At 45.9% G+C, this 27,237-nt stretch overlaps 1 protein-coding gene across 7 annotated transcripts in view; it reads right to left on the minus strand.

The window, feature by feature from the left end:
• Positions 1–27,237, minus strand: part of PARVB (parvin beta) — a 515,092-nt gene that overhangs the window by 98,736 nt on the left and 389,119 nt on the right. For all 7 annotated transcript variants that reach the window (XM_085652456.1, XM_085652460.1, XM_085652461.1 and 4 more), the window contains exons 7-8: positions 26,933–26,991; positions 22,450–22,469 (exon numbers count right to left, since the gene is read on the minus strand). In XM_085652456.1, the coding sequence (XP_085508582.1) occupies positions 22,450–22,469; positions 26,933–26,991 (79 nt within the window). The remainder of the gene's footprint in view (positions 1–22,449; positions 22,470–26,932; positions 26,992–27,237) is intronic.

Here is a 27,237-nt window from a genome sequence, read left to right on the forward strand (position 1 = left end):
TCTTTTCTTACTCCTCTTTCTCTGTTTCTTCTATATTTCGGGTCTGGTTCCGGGGCGACAGGCACACTGCTGGGGGGGGGGGCCGTACTCATCTGCAGAGGTGCAGGGTGGGGGGTTGGGGGAGGGGATCCTTTAGTCTTTAACCCCTTTTTCTTCCATGGCCTCCTTTTTCTTCTCTTATTCTTCTTTGTCTTTCTTTTCTGGAATCAGCATGGTAGAACTCCTTCGTTGTTAATCGCTGCGTTTTCATGTGTGCCACAATTTCCGTGGTGTTTTCTGGGTTTTAGGGCAGGGGACTGCAGGCGCAAATGGCCGTGATATTCCTCCACATCCTGAACTCCTGTTTCAGCGCCATTGACTAGATAAATTGCTGTTTATTGTTGACGTTTTTTATTCTGCCTGCCATTTCTTGCTGCTGGGAAACTGTTTGGCACCTGATCCTTCCATCCTCCCTTATTATAAAATGAAAACCTTTTGTATCCTGGTCTCCTACTTGGGCTGTTCATTGGCCGAGAGTATACTAGCATGGAGATTCTGCTCCCCGAGGTGCTGCCTGTGATAAATATTGATTTCTGCTACTCTGACTGCTTAGCGGCCGGCCCCGGGGGTTGTAGGCTCATACTTGTTATTGGTTGAAATGTCAATAAAGGTTTTTCAAAAAAAAAAAAAAAATTCCCTGTAACTTACCAAATTGTGAAGAGCACATACAAGTTAAAAGACACTATAATATAAAGTGCTGTTACATTCTAAATGCAATACTAAAGTGGAATAGTCTATGAATGATTCAAATCCTGTTTCTAAAGCATGACAGATCTCAGCGACTTCTTAAAGTGCTTACTTAATGAACTGCTGAAGACCAGGAAATTTAATTTAAAGGGAGGGAGGTGAAGAGAGAAGTCTTCGGGTCCATGAAGATAGCAAGGTAATTGGAAATTACTTAAAGTTGAGCGTGCAGAGAATTCCAAAATGTGTCCGTCAGGAATTATGAGGATCTACCCCAATTCTGGAACTGCACATCTTGTGAATATCGAGCTGATCAGATGAAGGAGACCTGAGAGTTCAAATGTGTGCATACCGCCTAAATTGCTATCAGAGAAAGTGAGGACATGTCTCCTGACGAACCTTGTGGCAGATGCATAAGCATTTACAAGTGAAAAGTTAATGTACTTTACCTTGGTTGATGGGCCTGAATCATGCAGCCAGAGATGGGAATATTACCGAAGCAATTGGTATTTTGTAGGTAATTCCTTCCTTGCCAGCAGTCGTAGATTTTCTACAGCGCCCTAATAAGTCTATTGGTGTTCCAGCTACATATTGGTTTGGTGCTCCCCTGAACAGCCCTGCGCCTCCACGTGTTCTCTTCTTGAAAAAACCTTAACCTCTGCAGTAGAACTGTATTTGAAAATTTGAGGCTGAACTTACAGACTTAGGGCCATATGTAGGTAGCATCACATTTACCGATTCATAAATACCGAATTTTACCGATTCAGTATTTATGAATCGGTAAATGTAATGTAGGTAACCAATCGGTAATTATTACCGATTCGGTAAATATCGGTATTTAAGAATCGGTATTTACCGAATCGGTAATAATGCATCCCTTCCCATTCATTCCTATGGGCCTGGAGGCCCATAGGAAAGATTGGGAAGCCAGTTACTATTACCGATTCGGTAAATACCGAATCGGTAATAGGGGAGGCATTACCATGGGTGGCAGGGTGTCACATTGACACCCTGTTGCACCCCTGATTCGTGCATGTGTGCACATGTGGCGCACATACATGCCCTAAGGGCATGTATGTCTGCCACATTGCACTTTTCAAATGGCACAAAAGTGCTTTTTGAAAGGTATTCGTCATTTACCATCAACTAGTAGTTGGTGGTAAATAACGAATCCAGACACCAATGATGCACTCACTTGAGTGCCCCCTACATAGCATTTCTGGATTCGGTATTTACCGAATAGGTATTTTAACGATTTCTTAATTTCCGAATCGGTAAATACCGAATCCAGAAAATCTGCCACCTACATCGCAAATGCCTAAATACCGGTCGGTAACGGGATATTTACCGAATTTCGGCCGTTACCGACCGGTATTTGGCTTCCTACATGAGGCCCTTAGAGCGGTATTTTAAGGCGTTCCTGTAAGCAGGAAAAGCTATCAGCCAGTTTAAATTTCCACTGACATGGTGGGTCCCACAAGCATCTTTAATGGCCCTGTGTCCTCTGCTTTGGCTTCAGAAGCCTTGGCCACCACATGCAGTTTCTTAGGCTCATCTGACGACACCAGCACCCACCTCTCACCCATGGGTTGACGGCACCGAGCCCTCATGCTGTCTACAGCCCATAGCTGCACAACTGCTGACGTGTCCTACAATCATCTGTTTCACAAGAACATGCCTGAAGCATCTGCGTAAGGTATCTTGACAACTTATCTTCCCCTCTGCCATTGAGTCGTAGTTAGTATGTTGATGCCACAGCCCTCTGAGCCGTGCTTTCCCTAAAATTAAACTGCCCGCACAGCAGAGTGTTTTAGCACCTCCATTTTGGAGCAGGCATTGCTACACACCTTGCACCGTGCTGCGCATTGCCACAATTGTTTAAGACAAACCCAACCCATCTTCAATAATCTTCTGACCCACAAACAAAGTATATTGGTGCAATAATGTTTTAAGCACGGGCTCCGAGCCCCTGGCTTCTACAGAGAGGCGGACTCCCATGTTATCCTTGTCTACCTCTCAGAAGCAGGAAGTACGCAACCGTTTCCTCGGTGCCACCCCAGATAGATGACATCGGCCCCAACGGGAGGAATCATGCGATTTCAAAGACTCTTGCCTTCTGGAGTCCTCAGGAGAGAGTTATGTCACCCAATCACCGACAATTGAGGCGTAAATGTCATCGGCCTTTCGCAATCCCTTGAAAAATACCGAAAGTTGCATGGCAGTTGGGATCAAGTATATGCCAGTTGTGATTTAAATCATCCAGATTTACACGGGTGGCTCCAGCGAAGGCAAACTGGACAAAATATATTTCAAGGACCGCAAATAAAAAACAAACAAAATGTACGCCTGACAATGAAATTTCATTAGCTAATAGCCAAACAGCAAATGCAGTGTATTATTCAAAACGTTTCCTCCTAACAAAAAGAAAACAAGTGAACAATAATATTCTAATTCTCAACGTTTGCAAAAACAAAATGCCTTTTTGCTTTTTGATTTGATAAGGTTCTCTTGAACACTAGTGCTGATGTTTCTAATTAGTGTAATTAGTCTTGTTTTCTCAAACGAGGGCTTTTTTAGGCTATGTTGCTGGGCCAGGCACGCTCGTCCGTCCTGTGAAGATAGTTAACTGATTCTTCCTGAATAGTACTTTTTATGTTTTTATTGTAATATCCTCAGCTCTGAACTGACCTCTGAAGTCTAAAAAACCCCAAGCAGTGCAGGCACCAGGGGGTGCTTCGAAAATACTTTGGTCTACTGGTGTACCACAGTGTATGATAGGACATGATGCCTGACAGGCTGGACTGGATTGTTCCATTGAGATGGGTCCAGTGCCCATTTGTATAAGGTTGGCCCCTAAGTTGAGCAGCACTGTGAGAAATAAAACAAGCATTGGCATAGCCAATAGGTCTCGCCTTTGGGGCCTTATAAGAGCTTAACCATGCAACAGTTAATGTTGCACCAAGGATATTGTGCTGCATAACTAAATACTTATTAGGTCCCAAAAGCGAGGCCTATTGGCTAGGCCAATGCCGGTTATGTTGGTTGCGTCTGACAGGAATTGGAGGGAGAAGGAACAAGAGAAGATTGGTGATATAAAGAGATGCTTTGGATTGAGGCACTCAGTCCAACACGAGGGTTGTGGTTGGTGGTATGCTGAAAGTCAAAAATGCCAGGTGAATGGTCAACAGCTACGTTTTCAACACCTCTAAACGTAATTAAGTAGTTTTGCAATGCTCTGAAATTAGAGGATAAGCAGATTTGGAATCTAAACAGGGTGGTGGATGTGAAGCAAAAGTGTCTTTCAAATTCTTCCTCCGATGTCTCAAAGTCTACTCACTACTGTACTTTAAGGCGAAGCGAGAGAGTGAAGAAGTCGGCCAAATTTCTACAAGATTTTGTTTGCTAGAAACTTTGTACACACTAAAGTACTGTAAAATTAAGTACGAGTGAAGAACTCTCCTTATGTTCAAGATTTTGCCTCCCAGACTCTTCTGGTCAGTTGCTTTCTTTCTGTTTGTTGCTTTCATTTCTGTGTCCTTTTGTAAGTTTGTTTTATGCTCAGCTAGAGACACCTTTAGGTATCTGTTGGCAGGACTATTTTGCCCCATACAGAAAATATTTTCAGAGGGGACTGAGACAGCCCCTTGCTCCTAACTGGATGGCTTTGACGATCTCACTTGCCTGCTCCTGAGTCAGTGGCTTATCTCTCTATTCTCGTTTGACCTTCCCAGGAGCATTTCGATTGCAATGTTCTAATTGGAAGTTTTGTTTTCTTCCTCTGCATACTTGGGGGGCTATGGTGAATTTATTATTTTGTATTCAGCACTCAAAAGGACTTCACGTTTCCTTGCTCTCACTCTTTTTAGGTCTCGCCTTGGCTGTCTCAGCGAGACCTAAAGTAATCTCTATATGTTGGCAAGCAGCTGGTAGTTTCTCCAGCTGCTTGCCATTGGCTTAGTGTTGTTTTCACTTTTCTTACATTTGTTTTCATTGGCCCAACTGACTTCCATGTAGTCCGGAAGCAGCGGCCACCAACTACAGTTTTAGTCCGCCCTGTTCGGGCTTTTTTTTTGTCTTGCGCATCACTGCCTGACCTAAACATGGCAGCGGCGCATTCGCAAGGAGCCAGAGTTTGCAAGGGGTGGGCAGCGCATGCTGCTTGTCCTTTCTTTCTCCCTTGATTGTTTTTTAGCAAAAAGTGCAATGCACATGTTCGGACATCTAGATTTCAAGATTGTGGTAGAAGCCGCTGACGTGCCTCCATTCACCGTGGTGCTCCTGGCACCATCTCTGCAGGAAAAGGCAGCGTGGACCAGCGACATAAGCCAGGTAAGGGACTCTAACAACTGTGCTATGGACAGATACATCGGCAACTGCTCAATGGGTTTTAGTGTAGGGCAGTGGCAGGAATGAACGGAAATGTGCCAGTGCTTTAGTATTCTCTCACCCCACTCTGCTGCTTGGTCTTGGCCTTCTGCTCAGAGGCCGCACTCTAAGACAGCAGAGGCGGCGCAGTGTTTCCTTCTTACAGTGCCGCACACACATTGTAGAGCCACCAGAAGTCCCCTGCCCTCGTTGCCTCGAGCTGGGATAAGCATAGAACTTGACATTTAATGCGCAGCTCATGCAGACCAAGATCTTATGTTATGTTATAAAATGTACAGAGCGCGTAGCTGTCACAGAAACGGGGCTTCCCAGCGCTAGTCCAAAAAGAAAAACAAGCATTTTTATCTGTTGCTGTGCACTTCGCTAATGCTTGGAGGCCCGAAGGAACAGAAAGGTATGCACAAATATTAAGTGCCACCCCTCATTCTCGTGAAGTTGGTCGGCTCGAGTTCTGGGGCGCAAAGCCGGCATGAAGTTACATTAATTCATGTCCAAGCGCTACCGGTAGGCAAGCAAAGGCAGAGGATCAATAGGAGCTGCGTGGAGCAGCCTGGACCTCGGCTGTGGAGATGCCCATGACTCTAAAACTACAGCGACCCCAGAGGGTGATGCTGCTGAGTCGAGGGTGGTGGCAGATGAAGCCTGATCCAGACGCACCCTGAGGCACCTCGGCCGGGACCGAGAGTACCCGCTGTGTCCATCGACACGCATTCTGAGTGAGGTTACAGGTAGTTGGCGTGTGCGCCGCTTCCCAGCCTGTGGCAACGCTGCCAGGAGGGAGGACCAGCATTAGCCTGGGGTTGCCCTCATTCATCTCGCAGGATGCTCACAGTGCCTCACGCAGTTAGACTTCTCCTTGCTTTTTAATGTTTGCACATCGACAGAATCTTCCGAGATGCTCATGTGCACTCAGGATCCAGTCACAGGGATGCGCTGCGTCGAGTATAATGCCAGACAGCACGTGTGGTTAAGGCACAAGCTACAGAAAGTTGTGCGCAACTTGCAGGGAACAAGTATATAGGTCACCGTGTGGCGGGGTGGCTAGCAGGGGTCGCCATGCTCTAAAGGAGTACCATGGAGTTGGGTGGCTAACATTATACGGGTTTTTTTTTCCTTTATATAGCGCAAACTAGACCCGAAGGTATCAGAGCGCTTTTTGTTATGCACAGGGAGGTTGAATGATTTTCCCAGAATTATAGGTGGTTTGAGCGTCCCTGCCAAGTCTCGAACCCGGTTCCGCTGCTTCGGGTGGGACTCCTCTAGCCGTGAATGTAGAGAGTAAGAAAGCTACCTCATAGTCTCTAGAATACGTGTGGGAAGGAGAGCTCAGAGAAGCTGTACCCTTAGTGCTTCTGTAAACGTAACTGCATTCAAGAATCAGACAAGAGTCTCAGGATTTTCGGTCTCTTCCTCTGGTCATCCTAATGCCCATTTCAGTCTCATTAGGGGGCTCACAGCAATCCCAGACTTGCAGGGCTCATCCTTCTTCTAAAAGCTTGAACAACTGCCCTGCTGAGAGCTGTAATTAAAGAGCTGTAGTTAAAGACCGCTCTTCCTGACCCCGTGACCCGCTCCTTCCCATGGCTGTTGACAGGACGGTACCACGCCTCGTAGCTACCTTTGATTTAGTTGTAAGTGCATGCCTGTGTTTGGAGGGGCTCTGACGTCACTTCACACACCCTCGCATAGCAGGGGTTCGCCACCAGCTGGAAACTAGCAGATCTGTCCGATTGACTTTCCCTTGCCTGTTATAGTAGCCAACTAACTATGAATCTTCGCTATTCCAACCATTTCCCAAGCCACCGATGGGAATCTGAATGTTACACCGGATAGGGCCCAGCACTGATCACACATACATGACTTGCACTATTAAGTACGGTTGAGGATGTGGCCTAACGACCAGAGCTGCCAACTTTGCAGGTGGGGAACCAGCTTCAATCCTTGGTATTGTAAGTGACAATGCTTTTTAAAATTATAAAATGCATTGCCATTTACAATGCCAACAGCTCAAAATCTCGCAATTGCGAGACCTATTGCATTGTCAATGCTTGTTTTATCTGCATCCCATGCTGTATTTTCACTCCTCCGATCTCGGATGCTCCGCACACCCCGTCCTGCTTCTCATCTCCGTGGCAATTTTTTAAAATAATTAGGAAGGCCCAAGAGCTACACATTGCTGCTCGCTTCCTTTTGTGCGCTTCGCACACATTTGTCACTTGTTTACCTTTACATGTATTGTTTTGGCATGGCTGTCCATGCTCCGCTGTCACAATGAATGCGCTCGCCTCAGTGGCCACCTTCAAATGTTTTTTCTTAAATAGAAACCACATTGCGAAATTGCCAGCCATGCGTTTATCCATCTTAATTGCTCTGTGTGGAGTTCTGTTTTCATGTTCCTCGCATCATTTTAATATGAAATACATTGCATCACAGTATAAACAGCAGTGGCTGGTGTCTGGAAGATACAGTATTTGTCTAAATATCTCCTTCCCAGGCCTGCCGGTGGCGTGATGTGATTTGGCGGCGGTGATGTTTGGGCGGGATCTTGACTGTACCTTTTTACGGAATCCCAAGCCTGAGCACCCGGATTGAAACGCTGCCCGTCGTCTGCAACAGCGGTCGCAGCCCCTGTAGGGACCCCTGCTATTAGCCAGACAGCCTTTGTATCCCTCCTCACCCACCGATAGCCCTGATGTACCACTCGGGCCTGCCTCACCTGGGCAGCACGGATTGAAACGCTGCCCGTCGTCTGCAACAGCGGTCGCAGCCCCTGTGGGGACCCCTGCTATTAGCCAGACAGTCTTTGTATCCCTCCTCACCCACCTACAGCCCTGAAGTGCCACTCGGGCCTGCCTCACCTGGGCAGCACGGATTGAAACGCTGCCCGTCGTCTGCAACAGCGGTCACAGCCCCTGTGGGGACCCCTGTAGGGACCCCTGCGATTAGCCAGACAGTCTTTGTATCCCTCCTCACCCACCGATAGCCCTGATGTACCACTCTGGCCTGCCTCACCTGGGCAGCACGGATTGAAACGCTGCCCGTCGTCTGCAACAGCGGTCGCAGCCCCTGTAGGGACCCCTGCTATTAGCCAGACAGCCTTTGTATCCCTCCTCACACACCTATAGCCCTGATGTGCCACTCGGGCCTGCCTCACCTGGGCAGCACGGATTGAAACGCTGCCCGTCGTCTGCAACAGCGGTCGCAGCCCCTGTAGGGACCCCTGCTATTAGCCAGACAGCCTTTGTATCCCTCCTCACCCACCTACAGCCCTGAAGTGCCACTCGGGCCTGCCTCACCTGGGCAGCACGGATTGAAACGCTGCCCGTCGTCTGCAACAGCGGTCACAGCCCCTGTGGGGACCCCTGTAGGGACCCCTGCGATTAGCCAGACAGTCTTTGTATCCCTCCTCACCCACCGATAGCCCTGATGTACCACTCTGGCCTGCCTCACCTGGGCAGCACGGATTGAAACGCTGCCCGTCGTCTGCAACAGCGGTCGCAGCCCCTGTAGGGACCCCTGCTATTAGCCAGACAGCCTTTGTATCCCTCCTCACACACCTATAGCCCTGATGTGCCACTCGGGCCTGCCTCACCTGGGCAGCACGGATTGAAACGCTGCCCGTCGTCTGCAACAGCGGTCACAGCCCCTGTGGGGACCCCTGTAGGGACCCCTGCGATTAGCCAGACAGTCTTTGTATCCCTCCTCACCCACCGATAGCCCTGATGTACCACTCTGGCCTGCCTCACCTGGGCAGCACGGATTGAAACGCTGCCCGTCGACTGCAACAGCGGTCGCAGCCCCTGTAGGGACCCCTGCTATTAGCCAGACAGCCTTTGTATCCCTCCTCACACACCTATAGCCCTGATGTGCCACTCGGGCCTGCCTCACCTGGGCAGCACGGATTGAAACGCTGCCCGTCGTCTGCAACAGCGGTCGCAGCCCCTGTAGGGACCCCTGCTATTAGCCAGACAGCCTTTGTATCCCTCCTCGCCCACCTATAGCCCTGCTGTACCACTCGGGCCTGCCTCACCTGGGCAGCACGGATTGAAACGCTGCCCGTCGTCTGCAACAGCGGTCACAGCCCCTGTGGGGACCCCTGCTATTAGCCAGACAGCCTTTGTATCCCTCCTCACCCACCGATAGCCCTGATGTGCCACTCGGGCCTGCCTCACCTGGGCAGCACGGATTGAAACGCTGCCCGTCGTCTGCAACAGCGGTCACAGCCCCTGTGGGGACCCCTGTAGGGACCCCTGCGATTAGCCAGACAGCCTTTGTATCCCTCCTCACACACCTACAGCCCTGATGTGCCACTCTGGCCTGCCTCACCTGGGCAGCACGGATTGTTCTGAGATCCTGAAGCATGGCTGCTGTGCTAGTGACTTTGCCACACTGTGATTACTGCTTCTTTGAGTACAAGAAAATGCCAGTTCACGAAGTATTTTTAAAAAATATATATTTGTTATATGGTGTTGAGAAGGCTCAACAAGGTGTGAGAGACCGTGGCTGCTGGCCTACTCGGAGCCAGCATTTAAGAGAAGCAGCGGGCTCGCATGCCCGGTATATGCCAGCTTGGCTCTCGCAGACGCAGGGTGCCGCACCTGGAAGGCGACATTTAAATAAATGAAAACAAAACAAACAGCTCATCCTCGATGACGGAGCCAGGCTGCATCGGAGCGTCAGGTGCTTCCTGCAGCCCAAAGTTGTTCTCAACAAAACGTCGAACGGTAGATAAACAACGGAGATTCAGTAGTCCTTGGCAGATGGCGCTATGTAAATACGTTTGTCTGCGGTGATCAGTCATTGTTGTCCTTCTGTTTGCCCGGAATCGATTATGTCTTTAAACACTGCCAATCAGAACTGAAACGTGAAGAATGAAGCTAATTTCTTACGGGTTAAGGATACTGATCAACAAAGCGCAGTAAATGAAAACGGTAATCTGCCATAATAACAACAGCTGCATCACGGACAGAACATGCTCATGCAGAGGTGCAGTGCCCTGGGTATTCATCTCTACTGGAGAAGGCTTTTCACCACCACTTGGAACCTCTTGAAAGAGGGGCAGCCTCCCACACATTGCCTGCTGGACCTATTTAAGCAGTGCTGGCAGCTAACACTGTAAAAGTTGGTTTTTACAGTAACTGTTAGACCTGGCACCCTTGGTGTGGGTTCTTTGCCTTTGCCTCCTGTGTTTTTACTGTGTGTTGGACTTCGTTTTTGCTGGTCTGGATGCTTTGGGCACTTTGCCACTGCTGTGCAGTGCTAAAATGCAAGTGCTTCCTCTGTAAATTATTGTCATGGGTTTGTGTTTCCATAATTGGCTTATTTGGTTTGCTGTTAAATCCCTAGTACGGTGAACTGTGTGTTCCCATGGCCTGTAAACCAAATGCTGCTAGTGGGCTTGTAGCACTGTTTGTGCCACCCACCCAAGCAGCCACTTGCCAGGCCCTAACCTTACCTTTTCTTACATTTGAGTCACCCCTCAGGTAGGCCCCAAGATACCCCTGTGGGCAGGGTACAGTGTATGTGAAAGATAGGGCATGTTTTGATGTGTGTGGCATGTCCGGATAGTTAAATACTGCCAATTTTATTTTTCCACTATTGAAAGGCTATCTGTCCCATAGGATAGAATGGGAGTACATTTATAACCTCTTATAAATATAATTTCCCCTTGGGACCAGTTACAATGGTAAAGTGTAGAATGCCTGAACTCAGAATATAAAGATGCATCTTTTAGTGAGAATGATCTTTACATTCTGTGTTTGAAAATACCACTTTCAGAAAGTAGGTACTTTATTGCTTTGTCATCATGTGTGCATCTGCTAGGTTTGTGTATTGACTGTCTGACTTTGGAGTGACAGGGGCTGGGGATGTGCAGTCTGTTAAGACAGCTACTTGGGGGTGGGGGGGGGGGGGGACGGTGGATGGGGGTTTGTCCTGCCTTTCCAGCATTGGTCAGGGCTGGGCTGACTAGATCTGGGCTGCATTCAGAGTAGGGGGAAGAGATTTCTTTCGCACCTGAATGGGCCTGGTGTGCGTTGGACAATGCTGTCTCCAGCTACTGTCAGAAAGCTGCACCAGAGAGGAAGGAACTGGTTTTGGCTGGGCAAAGAGCTTTTCTGCATACACAAAAGAAGTTACCCTGAATGATTAGTCATTAACAATATGCAACCATATCCTTACAACGCACTAAGTCAGTAAAGTGCTAGGCATCTCAAAAATTGTAAAGGACTGTCCTCACTCACCACCAGGTGTCATGCTTCATCATTGGCAGTCCCCTCTCTCTAAAACACAGGTTTGCTAGAGAGCGGGACTACACCTGGAGACAGGGAGGCACTTCTAATAAGCTAAGTGGGGGCCCGTGAATAAGTGATTTTAAAAGCTGAAGTGTGGGTGGTGTTGGGGTAATAGTTCCACCAATCTCCACACTTCAGCTTTTAATACCAAGTAGTACCCAGTGAATAAACTTGTTTGGGTTACTACATTATGTTTTTAAAACACTTATTCATGGGCCCCCACTCAGCATGTCCGAAGTGCCTCCCTGTCTACAGGTGCATGCCCACTCTCTATCAAACATGGGTTTTAGAGAGCGAAGACTGCCAAAGAGGATGCATGACACCTGGTGGTGTGAGGACAGTCCTTTACACTTTTTGAGATGCCTAGCACTTTACTGACTTAGTGCTTTGTAAGGATATGGTTGCTTTTTGTTAATGACTAATCATTCACGGTACTTTCTTTTGTGTGTGCATGATAGGTTTGGAGGCAAGCTCATCCTGAACACCCTGTAGCCTCTAGTTCCCTGCCTTGGAGAATTCCAAGTTGTTATGTGTTGATACAAAGAGCTTCTCTGTCACCAGAGAACAAAGACATTTGTGCTATAAAAAATGGGGCCCAGACCCCACGCTTTTAGATCATTTCTGGAAGTCAAGAGGAACCTTTGCCAAGGAGAAGAGCTGGAGAAACTGAAGTACGGTCCCTTTGCTGTGTGCTATCTGGTGTTGGCCTGCAGTGGCAGTTTCTGCCAAGGAAAGGACAAGGACTTTGCTATGTGCTGTGTCCCCTGCTTGCTGAAGATCTCCAAGGGCTTGAAGTTGAGCGTGCCTGAACTTCCTTGCTGAGAGTTCTGACATTCCAAGAGGTACCTGCTGCTGTTCTGGGCCTCTGAGGTTGTTCCTGCTGTTGGGAGCTGGAAAAGCAACGCAAATAAGAGAAGCACGACACATCTGCACCTGTTTGACGCATCATTGCCGTGCTGAAAAAATTTCCCGCATCGTCATCGTGCTGCTGAAGAACTTGACGGATCACCTGCCCACGGCTGGAGAAATCGCCGCACGCCGCATCTAGAGCACCGATCAATGGAGTCTGAGATCACCGCACCAATTCCGACGCAGGCCCTGCTGTGCAGCTGCAAGAACCAATGCATTGTTGGACCGTGCCTGAAGAAACCAACGCAGTTTCATTGTTGCATCGAGAACCGACACATCCCTGATCCTCACGCATCAAACCAGGGCGCCAAGTCACCAAGGACACCGGGGTTGCAGTAAGAAACCGATGCATCACATTCCCTCACAGTAAGAAAGAAACACTTCATCCTCCAGCGCAGTAAGAAAGCGATGAATCACCGCCCCTGCATCGCAGTAAGGAACCGACGCATCATCTCCCCTGGTTGGCAGTAAGGAACAGAGGCATCATCTCCACTGGAGTAAGGAACCGACGCATTACTTTACCTATGCGTAAGGAACCGACGCATCACCTTCCCTGCGGCTCTTCTTGCTTTTGACTTTGAAGCATCCAAGGTACATTGTGTTGAAAGTGTTGCATCTATAATTTGCTATGAACAGAACTGTTTCTCCCTATTAAAAGTCATATTTTGATTACTGTATTGTGGATTTTTGTCATTTTGGTCTTGTTTGGTTTAGATAAAGATTACTTATTTTTCTAATCTGGTGTGGTGTCCATTTGTAGTGTTTTTACTGTATTACTGTATGTGTGCACAAATGTTCTACACACTGCCTCTGAGATAAGCCGGTCTACTCGTGCCAAGCTACCAAGGGGGTGAGCAGGGGTTATTTTTGGAGTTTATCCCCCTTACCCTGATAAGGAAGAAGGGTCCCTATTTGGACAAAGGTGCAAACCATTGCCAACTAGAGACCCCCATGTCTAACAGTAACCATAACAGATTTAGCATATTAATACCTCAGTTGGTACCTGGATCAGTGCATGGTGTTTTTAATTGCATTGTTATTATTTTACGCATACAATGACTTCAGAATAAATGAAAATACCTCTAAAGCCTAATTCATAAACCTCAACTTTGCCTCAACCAGCAGAATGATCACTGGAACCTTCTAAACAGCAAAGCATCCTTGCCACCTAGGCTCAGGACTGTGGAGGAATTAAAGGGAGGGCAGAAGCAAAGAGGCAGCAGCACTGATGTGAAACAACTCAACCCATGAGCAATTTTGAAGGTGGAGAGAAGATGTGCAAGCTGAAATAAATGTCATACGGTAACATTTCTTACTTGAATGCTCTTGTCACTTTCCTGCCACTCCAGAGAAAAGGGCGTTTGAACTCTGAGAACCTGCGGGTAATATAGCTTATTGCTTTTAAGTACGAAGAAAAGGTACTGGGAAGCAGCATTAAGAGGAAAACGGCAAACATATGTGCTAGATTATTTGATTATTCTGGACTAGTAACTGTTGTAGAAGAGGTCACAATACCGAAATCTGATGTAATCAAAAATTATTTTTATTGTTCCACCATGTCTCATAGTAAAGTTGTCATTACTATCACATCTCAGCTAGCAAGAGCTGAGGATGCGGGACACTGGGTATCAAGATGCGTAGGACACCCTGGGCGGAATGACACCCATCGCTGGTGTCCTGGAGCAGATGATCAGACCACCTAGGGAATTACCCTGGAAATGCCCCGAAGTGAAATAGAGGACGCTGCCCACTACTTAAGGCAGGACCAGTTGAGGATCTGAAAATCGAGTGGTGACTGAGGATATCACAACCCAGCAGCCCATAGGTGACTAGCATGCAGGCAGGAAAAACAGGTGACCAGAGACACTCCTTGCTGCAGACTAGGACCATAGGGAGCAACACTGTTCCTCCAAACTCCATGGGTGATCATGCCTATGCTGCATGCTTGAAAACAGGCTGAAGCATCACGGCATGCCAAGCTCCAGCGTTCAGATACCCAAGGCAGGCAAGTCATTCCAGTATGATGCAGAGAGAAAAAAGGTAGCAGACTGCTGTGCAAGGCTAAGGAAGCAACCATGCAGAGCCACCAGCTCTTGAACATTGGAGAAATGGTGTAAACACTACGGGACAAAGGGATGGTGAGGACATGTTCACTCATAGCAATCAAATAGAGAATCATGTACCAGGAGGCTTTGCAACCAGCCACAGCGGTAGCGGTCCTATACTGGAGTGCTTTCAAGAATCGAAAGCGGCATTGGAAGGGTTGGGACCAAATTTGTCAAACTTGACGACAGATGTCAGAATGGAGGAGCACGCTACCTCCATGGTGGCCATAATAAAGTTAGGAGGAGTGCAGCTGAATCACAATGTGGACTTGGCAGATAAAAAAAAACACAGCATCAGCAGAACTTTTTGATATAATTTATGAATCTAGGCTTTGAAACTGAAACTGAAGTTGATTAACTGGTTGGACACATCCCTTACTTGAAACCGAGCTGGTCTCAGGGTCACAATTAATATAAAGTAACCACGTAGGGTGAAAAAGCTGTAATGTTCCAAGAGATCAATTATCTCCATGAGCAAGTTGGATGTACGCATCCATGAAAAAGATGGCTATGCATTTCAATTCTGGGTAATGCTCATGCTGGAGATTAAGCACTTTCATGGGGGATAACTCACTGGTTATATTCAACGAAATTAGGAGAATAGGGCAGAGCAGTCCAAGGCTTACAAAGGGGAGGTGGTACGGGTTAGTAACTCAGCCCTCAGGCATGCAACAAAACACCTGATAAATCATTGTCCACTCGGTGCTTTTTCCTAGATGAATGCACGAATACTGTATTACGCACACAAAATTCAATATTAATCATTATTTTGCAAATCTATACATGATGGTAGTTGGAAATACCTATGAAGACATCCTTTTTCAGTGTACAACCCAGCAAGCACTGAATCCTGAACCCACAGTACATTCCACACATGCCGAATACAGAAGAATGCTAATTCGATGGATAACAATGTAAAATAACAAATAAGCTGGGCTGTGGCCAGAAATGTTAAGGATGCTATGCTATCTAGGCAATAAAGCATTCAAATTCCCAGGATTAAATTCAGCTCGGTATGCGGGTAATTCATGCCCAAGGCCGGAAAAAGTACACTGTACAACTTTTCTAAAAGCCAAGGCAACCATGATGGTTTGCTGAAGTTCGAGAAGACCCCAGGGTAAAATAAAATGTCCAGATGACAATTCCAGGATACAGGAATATAGACTGAAAACAGTTGCCCGAAGTTAAAACGCTGGAAAAGTACTTTGGAAGAAGTTGGTCTCTCCGGAACACAACCCCAATGGAGAGTCAACGGCTGGACCTCCGTCTTCTGTCCTTACGACGTATGGCCAGAATACAGTATGAACAATCAGGGCTCCCACTAAAATCACAGAAACCGCGGACCACAGGCTGAGGAAACAGAGACAAGAATGCGCAAACTCGGCTGGATGCGGTGTCTGCAGCCCCAGTGTGAAGACGTGAGCTGTAAATAATGCATCAAAAAGAGGCAGGAAAGTCTTCTGAACCAATCAATTAAACTGTCATTATTTCAGCGGCATCGAGAGCCTCAAAGCCTGGAATCCCGCCTCTCCCTGCTGCACGCACTTTAGATTGGGGCGGGTCATTTCCCCAGTTATTAAGTAGGGTGGGACGATGCAGAAAAAGCGAAATGAATCCCACGACGCTGGGGAAGATAGCGGGCAGTAAAACAATGGACGCTTTACGGCCTTTGTGTACGGATTCAGACCTAGGGCCTAGTAAACACAGTAAACTGCGTGAACACCACACTGCATTTTTAGGGCCGGACTCAATAAGACTTGTAATGCTGCGGCCTGGAATCCAATCAAAATGAAAACAAGTTAGAGAATACTGTGCAGACGTTTTTATAAGACCTGTTTGAGCACAATATTCAAGCACACCCATTTGAGTATAAAAGTGACAATGGCATTTTAGAATGGTTACGTCGTCGTTATTTTGTAGGAGGAATGTTCACGCATACATTTTTTTATTTCACACACATTGGAACACTTCAGGAAATTAAAGGATCTTTTGCTTTTAGGTTTCGAAAGATACGATCGTACTTGTGCCGCATTTTGCTTTGTGGAGAGAGAGAGTGAGAGAAAGAGAGAGTGAGTGAGAGAGAGAGAGAGAAAGTGAGTGAGTGAGAGTGTGACGTCCGACCATCCCTGGAATCAGAGATAACCAGCTCACTCTTCCTTTGCGGGGAATTTTGATTACTCAATGACATTCGCTTCCCGTTTCTACTGAGAGGTTCCGGCCTCTCTAACCTTTGTCTCGTGCTAATGGGAGTGCACAATCATTTCCTGGAAAGTACATGAGCAGCAGAGGTTCCTCTTCCAAAGCAGAAGGGCGTTCATCCACAACCCACCTGGAATTAAATATATAATAGAACTGTAAATTCTTATTTTTTGGTGGATTTAAAATATCAAGTTTATGGGGGCCTCATACCGAGGCAGGGTTGGGCTGCAATTACTTGCTTGGAAATCCCATCACGATTGGGAGTGGGGGGTGTTAGGGGGGGTTGTTGCCATGCAGAGCGCTCTACTTAAAGTGCGCATGACAGACTGGTCGGTCTCTGGATTCGGCAAGCCTCAGCATGTGTATTTCAGCCTTCTCTGTTCTAAATCCACTCTGCCTAGAAAGCAGGGGCTGGGCCAGCTAACAGCCCGCAGTTTCTTTTTTGTTTAATGGAGCGCTGTGTTGCCTTTTCCATCCAATCTGGGCGATTTCATAAAATAAATATCATAAGAGCAAGTCGGCATTGGCACACGGGAACCTCCAAGGGGGCACCGAAGAGCCAGACAGCGAATGCAGGAAGTGTGCACAACATGGCCAATTATGGTGCCGCTTTATTTTAAAGAGCACAATAATTGGCCAGGTTAGTTTTTATCCTCTTCTGGGTTTCGTTCAGGAAGCATGCGGGAAGATATGGACTACAGTAGTCCGTGCTGACAGCAGAGCTGTGCTTGTGCCGGTTGTCCCGAGAACGCGTGTAGGCTTTGCTTGCTTTTCTTCTCATGCTTCTACAAGGTGACACGTTGCAAACATGTAAGGCGCCTGCAGCAACCGTACCAGTAAAGTACAGGGTGGTGCTATTATTTTGTTGATTGAATAGCCATAAGGTGAGATGAGTGTGCTTGCTGGAAATAGTTCGACACCAGTTGGACTTCCCTTTAAGAAAAAACACAAACAGTTTGTGAAACTTGCCCCTTGAGAAATACCTTCGCAACATGGATTTTTTCCACCAATTGCTTTATGCATGGAAAATGAATCTATCGGCATGCAATCTCAATTAGAATTGGGCATGTTATGGAGGAAGTGACCGAAAGGAAGAAAAACACCAGCAACAAAATGTTTATAGCTGGCCTAGTTTCAAGATTTCTTTATTTATTTGAGATGTTTGGTGCCAAGTGAAAGATAAAAAAAAGCGCTCAGGGTCGAAGGAAACCAGATGAAATAGTGTTCATCTAAATTTAGAGACCAGGAAAGCCTTTCTTCCTTTCAGTCTAGCGTTGTATGCATTAGTAACTGGGTAAATTGTGACAAAATCCTATCCATCACTTACCTAAGTTGTTTAACATAGTGATCACAATTTGCCTCCTTACCCCTTCAGAATCATGTTTTGGGATTATGTTAATGTAAAGCCCATCTGCATACATGTCCTGCCTGCTGAATGTGGAGACAGTGTTCTTTAGCCTGGAACTCTCCCGGGTCTGTTGGTGTCACTTGCTTTGGTCACTCTGCGACAGTCAAAGGTGGCCTTTATGCCGCACCACTTTCAAAAGCCACCATCTGGCACTGTACGTGAGAATAATGTTTCCATTCGCTCATTCAAAGATTCCGCTACAGTGCGTGAAGCTGGCCATTTAGAAAACGATTAAATATTCAAATGAACCCATTTCATTTTAAGGCTTCACAATTTAATAGCCCACCCCCACCCCCAGGAGGTTTAAACCACTTTAAAGTTCCCAACTTGTCTAAACAGAAAGAAGTGCTGCTCTCTCACACTTCTGCTAATGAAGCACTTTTCCACCACCAGTGGCGACGTCAGACAAGACAACAAGCGTGCAGGGCCACTTTCCAGTCAGACGCATAACTGGTTTCATGTTTGTAAGTCAAGATACTTTTAGCTGGATTTGAATGCCAAATCCCCACCTACAGAAAGCTGCAGATAGGTAGAATAATATTTTAGCAAAGTTTTGAATCAGTTGTGGGGGGGAAGGGGGGTGGAGGAGTTTCATCATCAGAGGCGCTTCTCCGCTATAGTGGAGCGTTGCCGCCCCCCAAAAAACGTCAATAAAGGAAACAAGCATTGGCATAGCCAATAGGTCTCGCTTTTGGGACCTTATAAGTATTTAGTTATGCAGCACAATATCCTTGGTGCAACAACATCAACAGTTGCATGGCTAAACACTTATATGGTCCCAAAGGCGAGACCTATTGGCTATGCCAAGGCTTGTTGCTCCATGTAATTAAAAAGATAATCATATTGGAGGGCAGATGGTCTCTTGCACCCCTGTGCTACTGAACCTGCTGTGCCACCAACAGGCTCCCCCCGATTACTGGGAATAAGGAACGACGCTTGTAAAGGTGCATCAATGTCATGCAGCTGCTAAAATAATAATTGTGCCTAAAGCACTACAATGGAAAGTAAGGGTTGCTACAAAACGATTGGTATTGCGATGATTATAAGTCTGCAGCTGCTTTCGTAAGCACAAACAAGATGCAAGGTGGCTGAGTACACGTGGTCTGAGGGCTTCTAGGTGGTGTAGAGTGTCTCAGCGTTTCAAAAGCGAGAAAGTAGCCTAAAATACAATTTTCTAATTTACAAGTCGATGGTGTCCAGAAGTAAAATACCCATAAAAATAAAATGAAAAATCATTGGAGAAGACGTTTAGAGAGATGAGAATCAGTTCTTCAGAAAGGTGTTGTGACGTGTTTTTAAAAATGACTTCGAATCAACAACGTAGCCAAAACAAAACGAGCATTGTCCGCGTGGCAGTAATAGTAACGCCACGCGGCCGTGAAAGAGAAAGTCATTGCGATCGCCGTGAAAGCGAAAGTGATCGCGATGACGTGCTAAAGCATGCGATGGATGCGCGCGACGCAGCGCGCATGCTTGTGCGCGTGAGCGCAAGCTGGTGGCTGCTTTGGTAGCACTTCGAAAAGCCGCTACTAAATGTCTCGCCAGAGCAGCACATGCGCTGGCTCAGGCGAGACTTAAAAATGACACCCATTTTATTTCTCCTTTCTTGCTGAGACTAGGGGGCTGGGCGGGGGGGTGATAGCACAGAGGGGAGTTGTAGTCCACTCCCTTCACTGCGCATGACGGTTTGGCAGGCCTTTTCAGGCCGGCCAAACCCTCATGCTCAGTGAAGCTTACTCCAACCCCAGCTGCATTGCTGGGTTTGAAGAAAGCAGGCACAACATCCCAGTTTGTCCTGGAGCACTAATAGAGAGCATTAAGGCCAATCCTGAAGCTGCTCTCATCTGAGAGCAGCTTCAGGATTGGCACAGGGCAGGCTGGGACCTTGTGTCTGAAGAAGAGGAGAAAGAGCGCGATGCAGGACGCGGCCGACTGAAGGTACTTTTTATCTGCAATTAGTTTTTATTTTGCCACTCTCCCTTTGCGACCCCTATGCCCCCACCTCCCACCCGCCCATCAAAGCAAACACTGGCCACTACTACTCAACATCCTTGCTGTACTGCCAAGACCCAATGAGAAGTGTGTGATTGGAGTCTGTGGTAGAAATGGGACTGTAGGGACAACAGTCTTCGGGGGAGTTTGTACAACGTTTCAGTCCTACTGTTCGAGAGTTGTGGCCCCAGGGTGCCTCACCTCAGGCTCAGAACTTCAGAGGAGCTTAGGCAATTATAATGCACATGAACAATACATGCAATAAGAGACTGACAATACCAGTGATTCACAATATACAAACAAACAAAAACAAACAAACACGTAAACAGAAATACACACAAACAAACCCCCCCGCCCCCCCCCCAAGAGTAACTCACTTCAGCAAAAGGTTTGGATTGAGTATGTCTCAACTTCCAAAAGCGAATTATGGATTTGAGAGTGCACTCCTGATGAAACAATTTAATCCTACTTTTCCTGTTTAATGTTTTTAACGGACTTTTATTTGAATGTGGTGCAGCAGCGAGACACACGCTGTCAGCTCGTGTGTAAGAATCCAGTAAGTTAAGCCGAGTACATGTACCCGGATGCACTGCGCACAATTCACTGAAGGACACCTTCCTTGTTTGAAACACTCTTTTCTATGTACACACTTTTTTATGTGAACTTTAAAATAGGTTGTCAATGGACTTCATATGCAGAAATGCAAAAATGAACATAATGTATACATAATCATAAATCAAAAAACGTATTCAGAAACCAATGTCATATTTACACTTTCATAGACAACTGCATTATAAAAAAATTTTGTTTGTAATTTACAAATGTTCAAAATTTCAACGGCTTGTTTGCGATGGAGCCCAATGCATTTCGGGACTAGCCAGTCCCTTCATCAGGGGCCAATCTCATCACAAATCCTTGGTGGATGCAAGTCTCTGAAAACATGAAATGTAGCGAATGATTTCACACAGCCGCTAATCCCCGTAGTATGGAACTGTGTTCAACCGCACCCAATTAGACCATCCAGATGATTCCACCATAATCTCACAACTAGTCCTTCCTGCTGGACCGTCGCACTTCCAAAAGTCATAGGTTTAAGAGGGAAATATCTATGTGACTTCATCTCATCACACACACACTTATAACAGCTTTTTATAAAAAAATTATGTTTCCACATGCAAGGGGGAATCATGTTGCCTGAAAGTGCGGATATCTCCATGTTTGCATCTCCATATTTGTTATTTTGTAAAACATTTACAGTCGAGATCGGTGAATGTTGTCCAACATTCTATCCTCAGCTTCTCCGCACTAGAACCACTGCGTTGGGATGCTTAGAGTATGGTGATTCTGCTCTCTGTGGTTTCCGTAGGGTGACATGAGCAATATACACCCAGTTATAATTTCGGGCGCAAGCCTCAGGTAGCAGAAAAACCCTCTGAAGCTGGGATGACGACAGGAGGGCAGCCTGCCACCTCATTATCGCACTGATAACGACTCAAAGGATTGTAACCAACCGCTTATGCTGGTTTCCTACCTTGTCTTTGGCACTTCCACATATGTTGTACTTAAAAAAAAAAAATATATATATATTTTTATAAGTACAAGTACAACATATGTGGAAGTGCCAAAGTAAACTCATTAAATTACAGCTAACTTGATACAAAAGCATATGCAGTTGAATGCAAGTGCCTCTGGAAAACAGCAATAGCTCTTGTATAGTAGTATGCATGATGCCGGTTTTTGTGCAATGAGCGATAGTCTCATATATGGTTCCATTATGTTAATGAGTGGTTATTTCGGGAGCAAAATCTCAAAAGCTATTACTCGTTTTCATTGTTTAAACACCATTGTCTTAATTACTGTCCTTTCATGCTGTCTGCCTGCAGGCACAGCTCAGCAAGTTATTACAGCTGAGCACCTACTTCATTTCCTTAGAGGTGACTAGTGATGTCACGAGTAGGCTGTGATAAAAAATATTAGAAACCTGTCTTATACAGTGATGGCAGGGAGGCCCCCATGTATTGTAAGAAACAAATGATCTCATACAAAATAAGGTTGTTCAATATGCTGTACAAACTCATGACCATCCCCAGAAATCTTTAAATGGCAGAAGGAACTCAGGGCTACCTACTGAAGCAGAAGGCAGACATCAGGGTGGGATTTACGTCATGAACTAAAGTGACTAAAATCAAACATAGTAGGAAAAGGCAATAAAATAAATACACAGACACTGTACTAAAAGAGAAAAGACATGGTCATGAACTAAAGTGACTAAAATCAAACATAGTAGGAAAAGGCAATAAAATAAATACACAGACACTGTACTAAAAGAGAAAAGACATGGTCATGAACTAATGTGACTAAAATCAAACATAGTAGGAAAAGGCAATAAAATAAATACACAGACACTCTACTAAAAGAGAAAAGACATGCTTACCAAACCTTCCCATCATCATCCTGCAAGATAAAAACAAAAGGTTTAATTAATGCAAGTCTGTGAAAGTAAAACATATGTTTCATGAAACAGTTTACATAAGAAATGTGAAAACGCCTACCCACCATCCAGGAAAATGACGCAAAAAGTTATGACGTTCTAAGGAAGACAGTCAGTGAGGCGGAGAAGCTGCTCTCCAGATAATCATCAAATCAACTGCCAATTCACAGGTAACTACCAATGAAGAGCCTTAACATCCCATGACATCACTAGATGCAGAAAGTCACCTTTAAACTTTTAAAACGGCTTTATACACCTCTGAAATGAACCATGCCAGTTTCCCCATCACTATTAAAAAAAACATAAAACATGCACAGAGATGGAGCAATGGCGCCCTTGAGCTTCTGAAAGAAGCAGAAATATTCACAAGACACACGCTAACATTTTGTTTTGTTGTGTATACCTTTTTCATTTAAAATATAGCTACCCAGCAGGGATAGACCACTGGAGCAGTTACAGCAGTGTAGGGTTCCTAGCCACAAATGTGGCATTGTTCCTACGTGTCTGACAACTTTTCATTTGTTTTATTTGTAGTGGAGGTGGAAGGCTAGGGTAAAGGCTCATGAATGAAGGAGTCTCACTATAGTCCACAGTCAGCAGCTAGTAGCCCCTTGCTATATTTTGGCTGCTTTTTAGGTAGAGCCTAGCACAGCGCGCATGCGCTGCCCTAGAAGATGACCTTTAGAAATTGGTCTGCTCTTTTCCACACAATCGTGCATGTGGCAGCATCCACCTTGTGGGAGCGAGCAGTGGCGCGCAGAGGCTATCTGTTTGTAATTAGCATGGCCGCGCTTGTTTTCAGTGACAAGGATGTGGAGTCTGTTTCAAATTAGTGTGACCGCAATTGTTTTTAATGAGACCCTCATTCTTGTGCGTCAGCGCTGTGAACCAAGAGATGCTCTGTTTTTGCTGAGTTAGAGCAAGGCACGTGTTTCCGGTCTCTGATAATGTGCTTCTAGTTGAACATGCCTGTAACACCGAGTGAATAAACTGCGATTGTTCCCAGGAAGTCTCTTCTCGGTGACAATGAAGCATTAAAGGTATCCGTGAGTTTCTCTCCCACCTATAGGCAGTGGACCTGTGTGTGTTTCGGTGCTCCTTGAGAGGGGTGCTGCCTGTTACTCTCTGCTAACTTTGACTGAACTGCTGTGGTTCTCACTTCTCAGTTTATTTTTGCTCTATTCCTTGTGTTTGTGTCTGCTTTTTGCATACACAATGTACAGGTTCCATAATTGTGTTTCTTCTGCGTGAGCGTGAACTTGTTTCCTGTGCCACAACGAATTCCAGTTTTCCGTTTCTCTGTCTGCAATTTTGAAAATGCGGCGTCCTTGCGCTTGTGAATGCCTCTATTCTCAGAAGACGAAGCGATGTTTGCCTCTATGCTCTGATCTGTGAGAATGATAATCTTGTGTGTGTGAGAGGCTGCTTTGGCGGTTGGGACACTCTAGTTCCTTAATTGGCTACTTTGTTCCCAAGTGCCGTACTCGTCCATTGTGAATACCTGTTCGCTGGAATGAGACTGCATGCTTTGGTTCAGTGAGTTTATCTTTTTCTTAGATACACTGGTCCTCTATGAGTGCCTGCTCTGTAACACCTACTGGTCACCTGGGCCCTTATAAGGACTATCCTTCTGGGAGAAGGTACCATCGCCCCTCACAAGTGCAAGCATTACTGAGACTCATGGCCCCTGTTAGGAGGCAGCCAACCAAGCCTTTAGCAGTCTCCTGCCTCCGAGAGGAGTGTTTTCCCCTGACAGGTGAAGGTCTTACAAGAGACGCTTTCACCATTGCAAAGGCAAATATTGCAAATTCTCTCTGTCAGTGCTTAATTTGAGCGGGGGGTTCCAACCACATTATTTTCTACATTAGACATTTTCCCAGCGCTAAAGAGGGTAAACACACAAAGCGGAGAGGCGAGGAAGAGAACGTCAGAAAACCCGTCAAAGAGGGAGAACGCAGGAACTTGAACAAGTGATGTAAAGGGAAAGGGAGTTCCTAGTAGTGGATTTAGATCGATAGATAATTTTTATTGCACAATTAATTAAAATCATTGCAATAATGCTCGGTTAAAATCGGTAGAAAGTGCATTTTTCGAGAATTATAAGAGATCTATAACAGTTTGTCATCCTAGTATGCTGGGATAAAAAAGTTTAAACACCACTTTATCAACTTCAAAACATGGGGATAAATACCATTCACGCAGCATTCGGGATTCATAGTTTAGTGTGATTGTTAGGGGCCAAACCGCTTTCACTATGGATTAAAGAGGCTTGAGATGGAATCGAGACTGCGCAGCCCAATCCTTGGTAATGAGCACGCTGACATTCAATTGCACCAGATGCGGGTTTCTGAGCAGAGCTTTGGGCTCATTCTTTTAGAAATTAAGCAAAGCTCTGCCTTTACATATAGCCTCTCCTCACAGTTAACCGCCCTGGAAATAGCGGACCTTCCTATGTAGTCTCGGCCCTTCTGGCAGGAACCACTCCTTAAGAGAGTCTCATACTTGAACAAGAGTGGCGTCTTTGCACAGAGACTGCTTCAAACAAGCATTGGCATAGCCAATAGGTCTCGCCTTTGGGACCTTATAAGTGTTTAGCCATGCAACAGTTGATGTTGCACCAAGGATATTGTGCTGGATAACTAAACACTTATAAGGTCCCAAAGGCGAGACCTATTGGCTATGCCAATGCTCGTTAATCTGGTTCTTGTGATAAAGTAAGGTTTAACAGACAACCTTTTCTGTTGGTCTTCAAATAGTTGAAATTGTTAGTCACTAACTGCTGAAGTGTATCAAATATTGAAAAATGGATGGGTGGGAATTGTGTGGCATATGTACGTTTTTATGGAACTTCATTTTCCAGGGTTGTGGATGTGGTGCATGGTAGGCCTAACAGTCGGGAATCTCCGTCTCAAGGTGGTGGTGGCCACAAGTGGTGACATGGCTTGTGTTTCTGCCAAATAGTTTCCTTTCTTGTGTGTTAGGAACTCAGCTGAAACTTTTCTGCAATACCAGAAGCACTCACTACTGTGTTTTGAAAGATAAAATGTGGCAAAAGCCTTCTCACAGCAGGACAACCAGTCTCTGTGTCATGGGCATGAGTCTGGCATCTTGGGTTTCGCAGGGTCCGTGGTTGTAGAATGGCTGCAGTGTTGACCCGTGATCCATGCAAAGGGGTCATCCTGTAAATGACGTCACAATACATCTCAAAACCACAGATGACATGAAACAAAGCCACATTCACAAAGCCTGTGGTTGGGGATTGTTACAAATGCAGCCAGGCCTTGCTTTTTCTGTACATCGGTTAGCTACTCTGAACAGTACAAACAGCCGTCCATGCCTGACAAAGTACAGATTTATGCACTACTGTCACAGCTGGAGAAAGGAAGCAGGTCATTTAAGGACAGCCAGGAGTAGAATCTGCTATCCCAGCCTCTATAGGGTCACGAAGGCAGCAGCAGAAATAGAAGGTAAAGAGTAAGGTAGCCCTGCGTGCTCTCTGCGGCTCCCACGCCCTGCACTCCCCTGACACCTACACAGCAAACCGGGATAAGGATGAGACAAAAAGGTTCACCATGAGATCTCATCAAGGGTCAAAGGCCGTGCATGTATCTTCATGTAACCAAGCATTGTAGTGAACAGACATCGAAGGAAGAAAAGTTTCCAATTATGAGGTAAACTGTGAATCAGCTGGAGGACAGTGACGCACTTAAGAACACAATAAGGTAAGAAAGGTTTGTGGAAATAAAAACAGAACGTTATGAGAAAATATATGCACCAATTACGCTAAACACCCTAATTTTAAACATGTCAAATATACATGAACAAATGCGGCTCTGGACTCTACAGCAGGGGCCTGGACATGTATTATGCAGCTGCCAGGTAAATCACACTAAGGACATCAATGTTCATAGGCCCCGTGGGGAAACGGGCAAAGAACAAAAACAAGTCCTGAGTTGCTACACTGAATCGTCAGGATGACGAGAAATAAAACAGAAATGTTCATGATACAAATGGACGGATGGGGCCTGGAACCAATGTAAGGAAGCCTCGCAAAAGTAGAATGATAGCGACATATTCGACCCTATTTAAATGTATATCGCGTTGTTACAACGAGGCCCACAGCAGACGCTTTGTATTTCTGCTTTTACAAGCTCGCTACACAAGTCCCCAAACCCGTCCATTTCAGCGGAACTGCCAAAAAGTTAATTCAGATGCGAAGGCGATCTCTTCACATTACTTCCTTCTTGAGAAAACAAACCTACGAGCTCATCTCTAGGGAAAAGCTGCGTGGGAAGAAGGGTTTCTCCACTGCCGCTATTAAGAAGAATCTATAAGATGTTTTCACACAGCTTTACCCAGAGAGCAGGGGACGTTTCTGGCTAAATGTCGCCCGCTGAGTTAGGTAAGGGTTTCATTTCCGTCTTACTCTGTTGTGGTCGTGAGTTCCTCCGTCACGTGGGCTGTCTGAAGCAAACCTTCTCGTTTCTAGGCAGACAAACAAAAAGGTCAAATGAGTAAGTAAAAAACAGAAGATGCAGCAACAACCACCATCTATTCCACCCACTACAGTTACAATGAGGCATTTAATCTTAACCAACAGCAAAAAACGAACATTCAAATATTTGACTTGGACAATTGTTCTAAGAGGCATATTCCATCCCATTGATTTTTAGCCCTTCTCTGACATTAACCCCTTCGCTGCTAGGCCTTTCCCACCCCGTGCTCAGCCTT

This window comes from Triturus cristatus, chromosome 4_1 (genome assembly GCF_964204655.1).
Source record: "Triturus cristatus chromosome 4_1, aTriCri1.1, whole genome shotgun sequence".
In the NCBI taxonomy this organism is placed as follows: domain Eukaryota; kingdom Metazoa; phylum Chordata; class Amphibia; order Caudata; family Salamandridae; genus Triturus; species Triturus cristatus.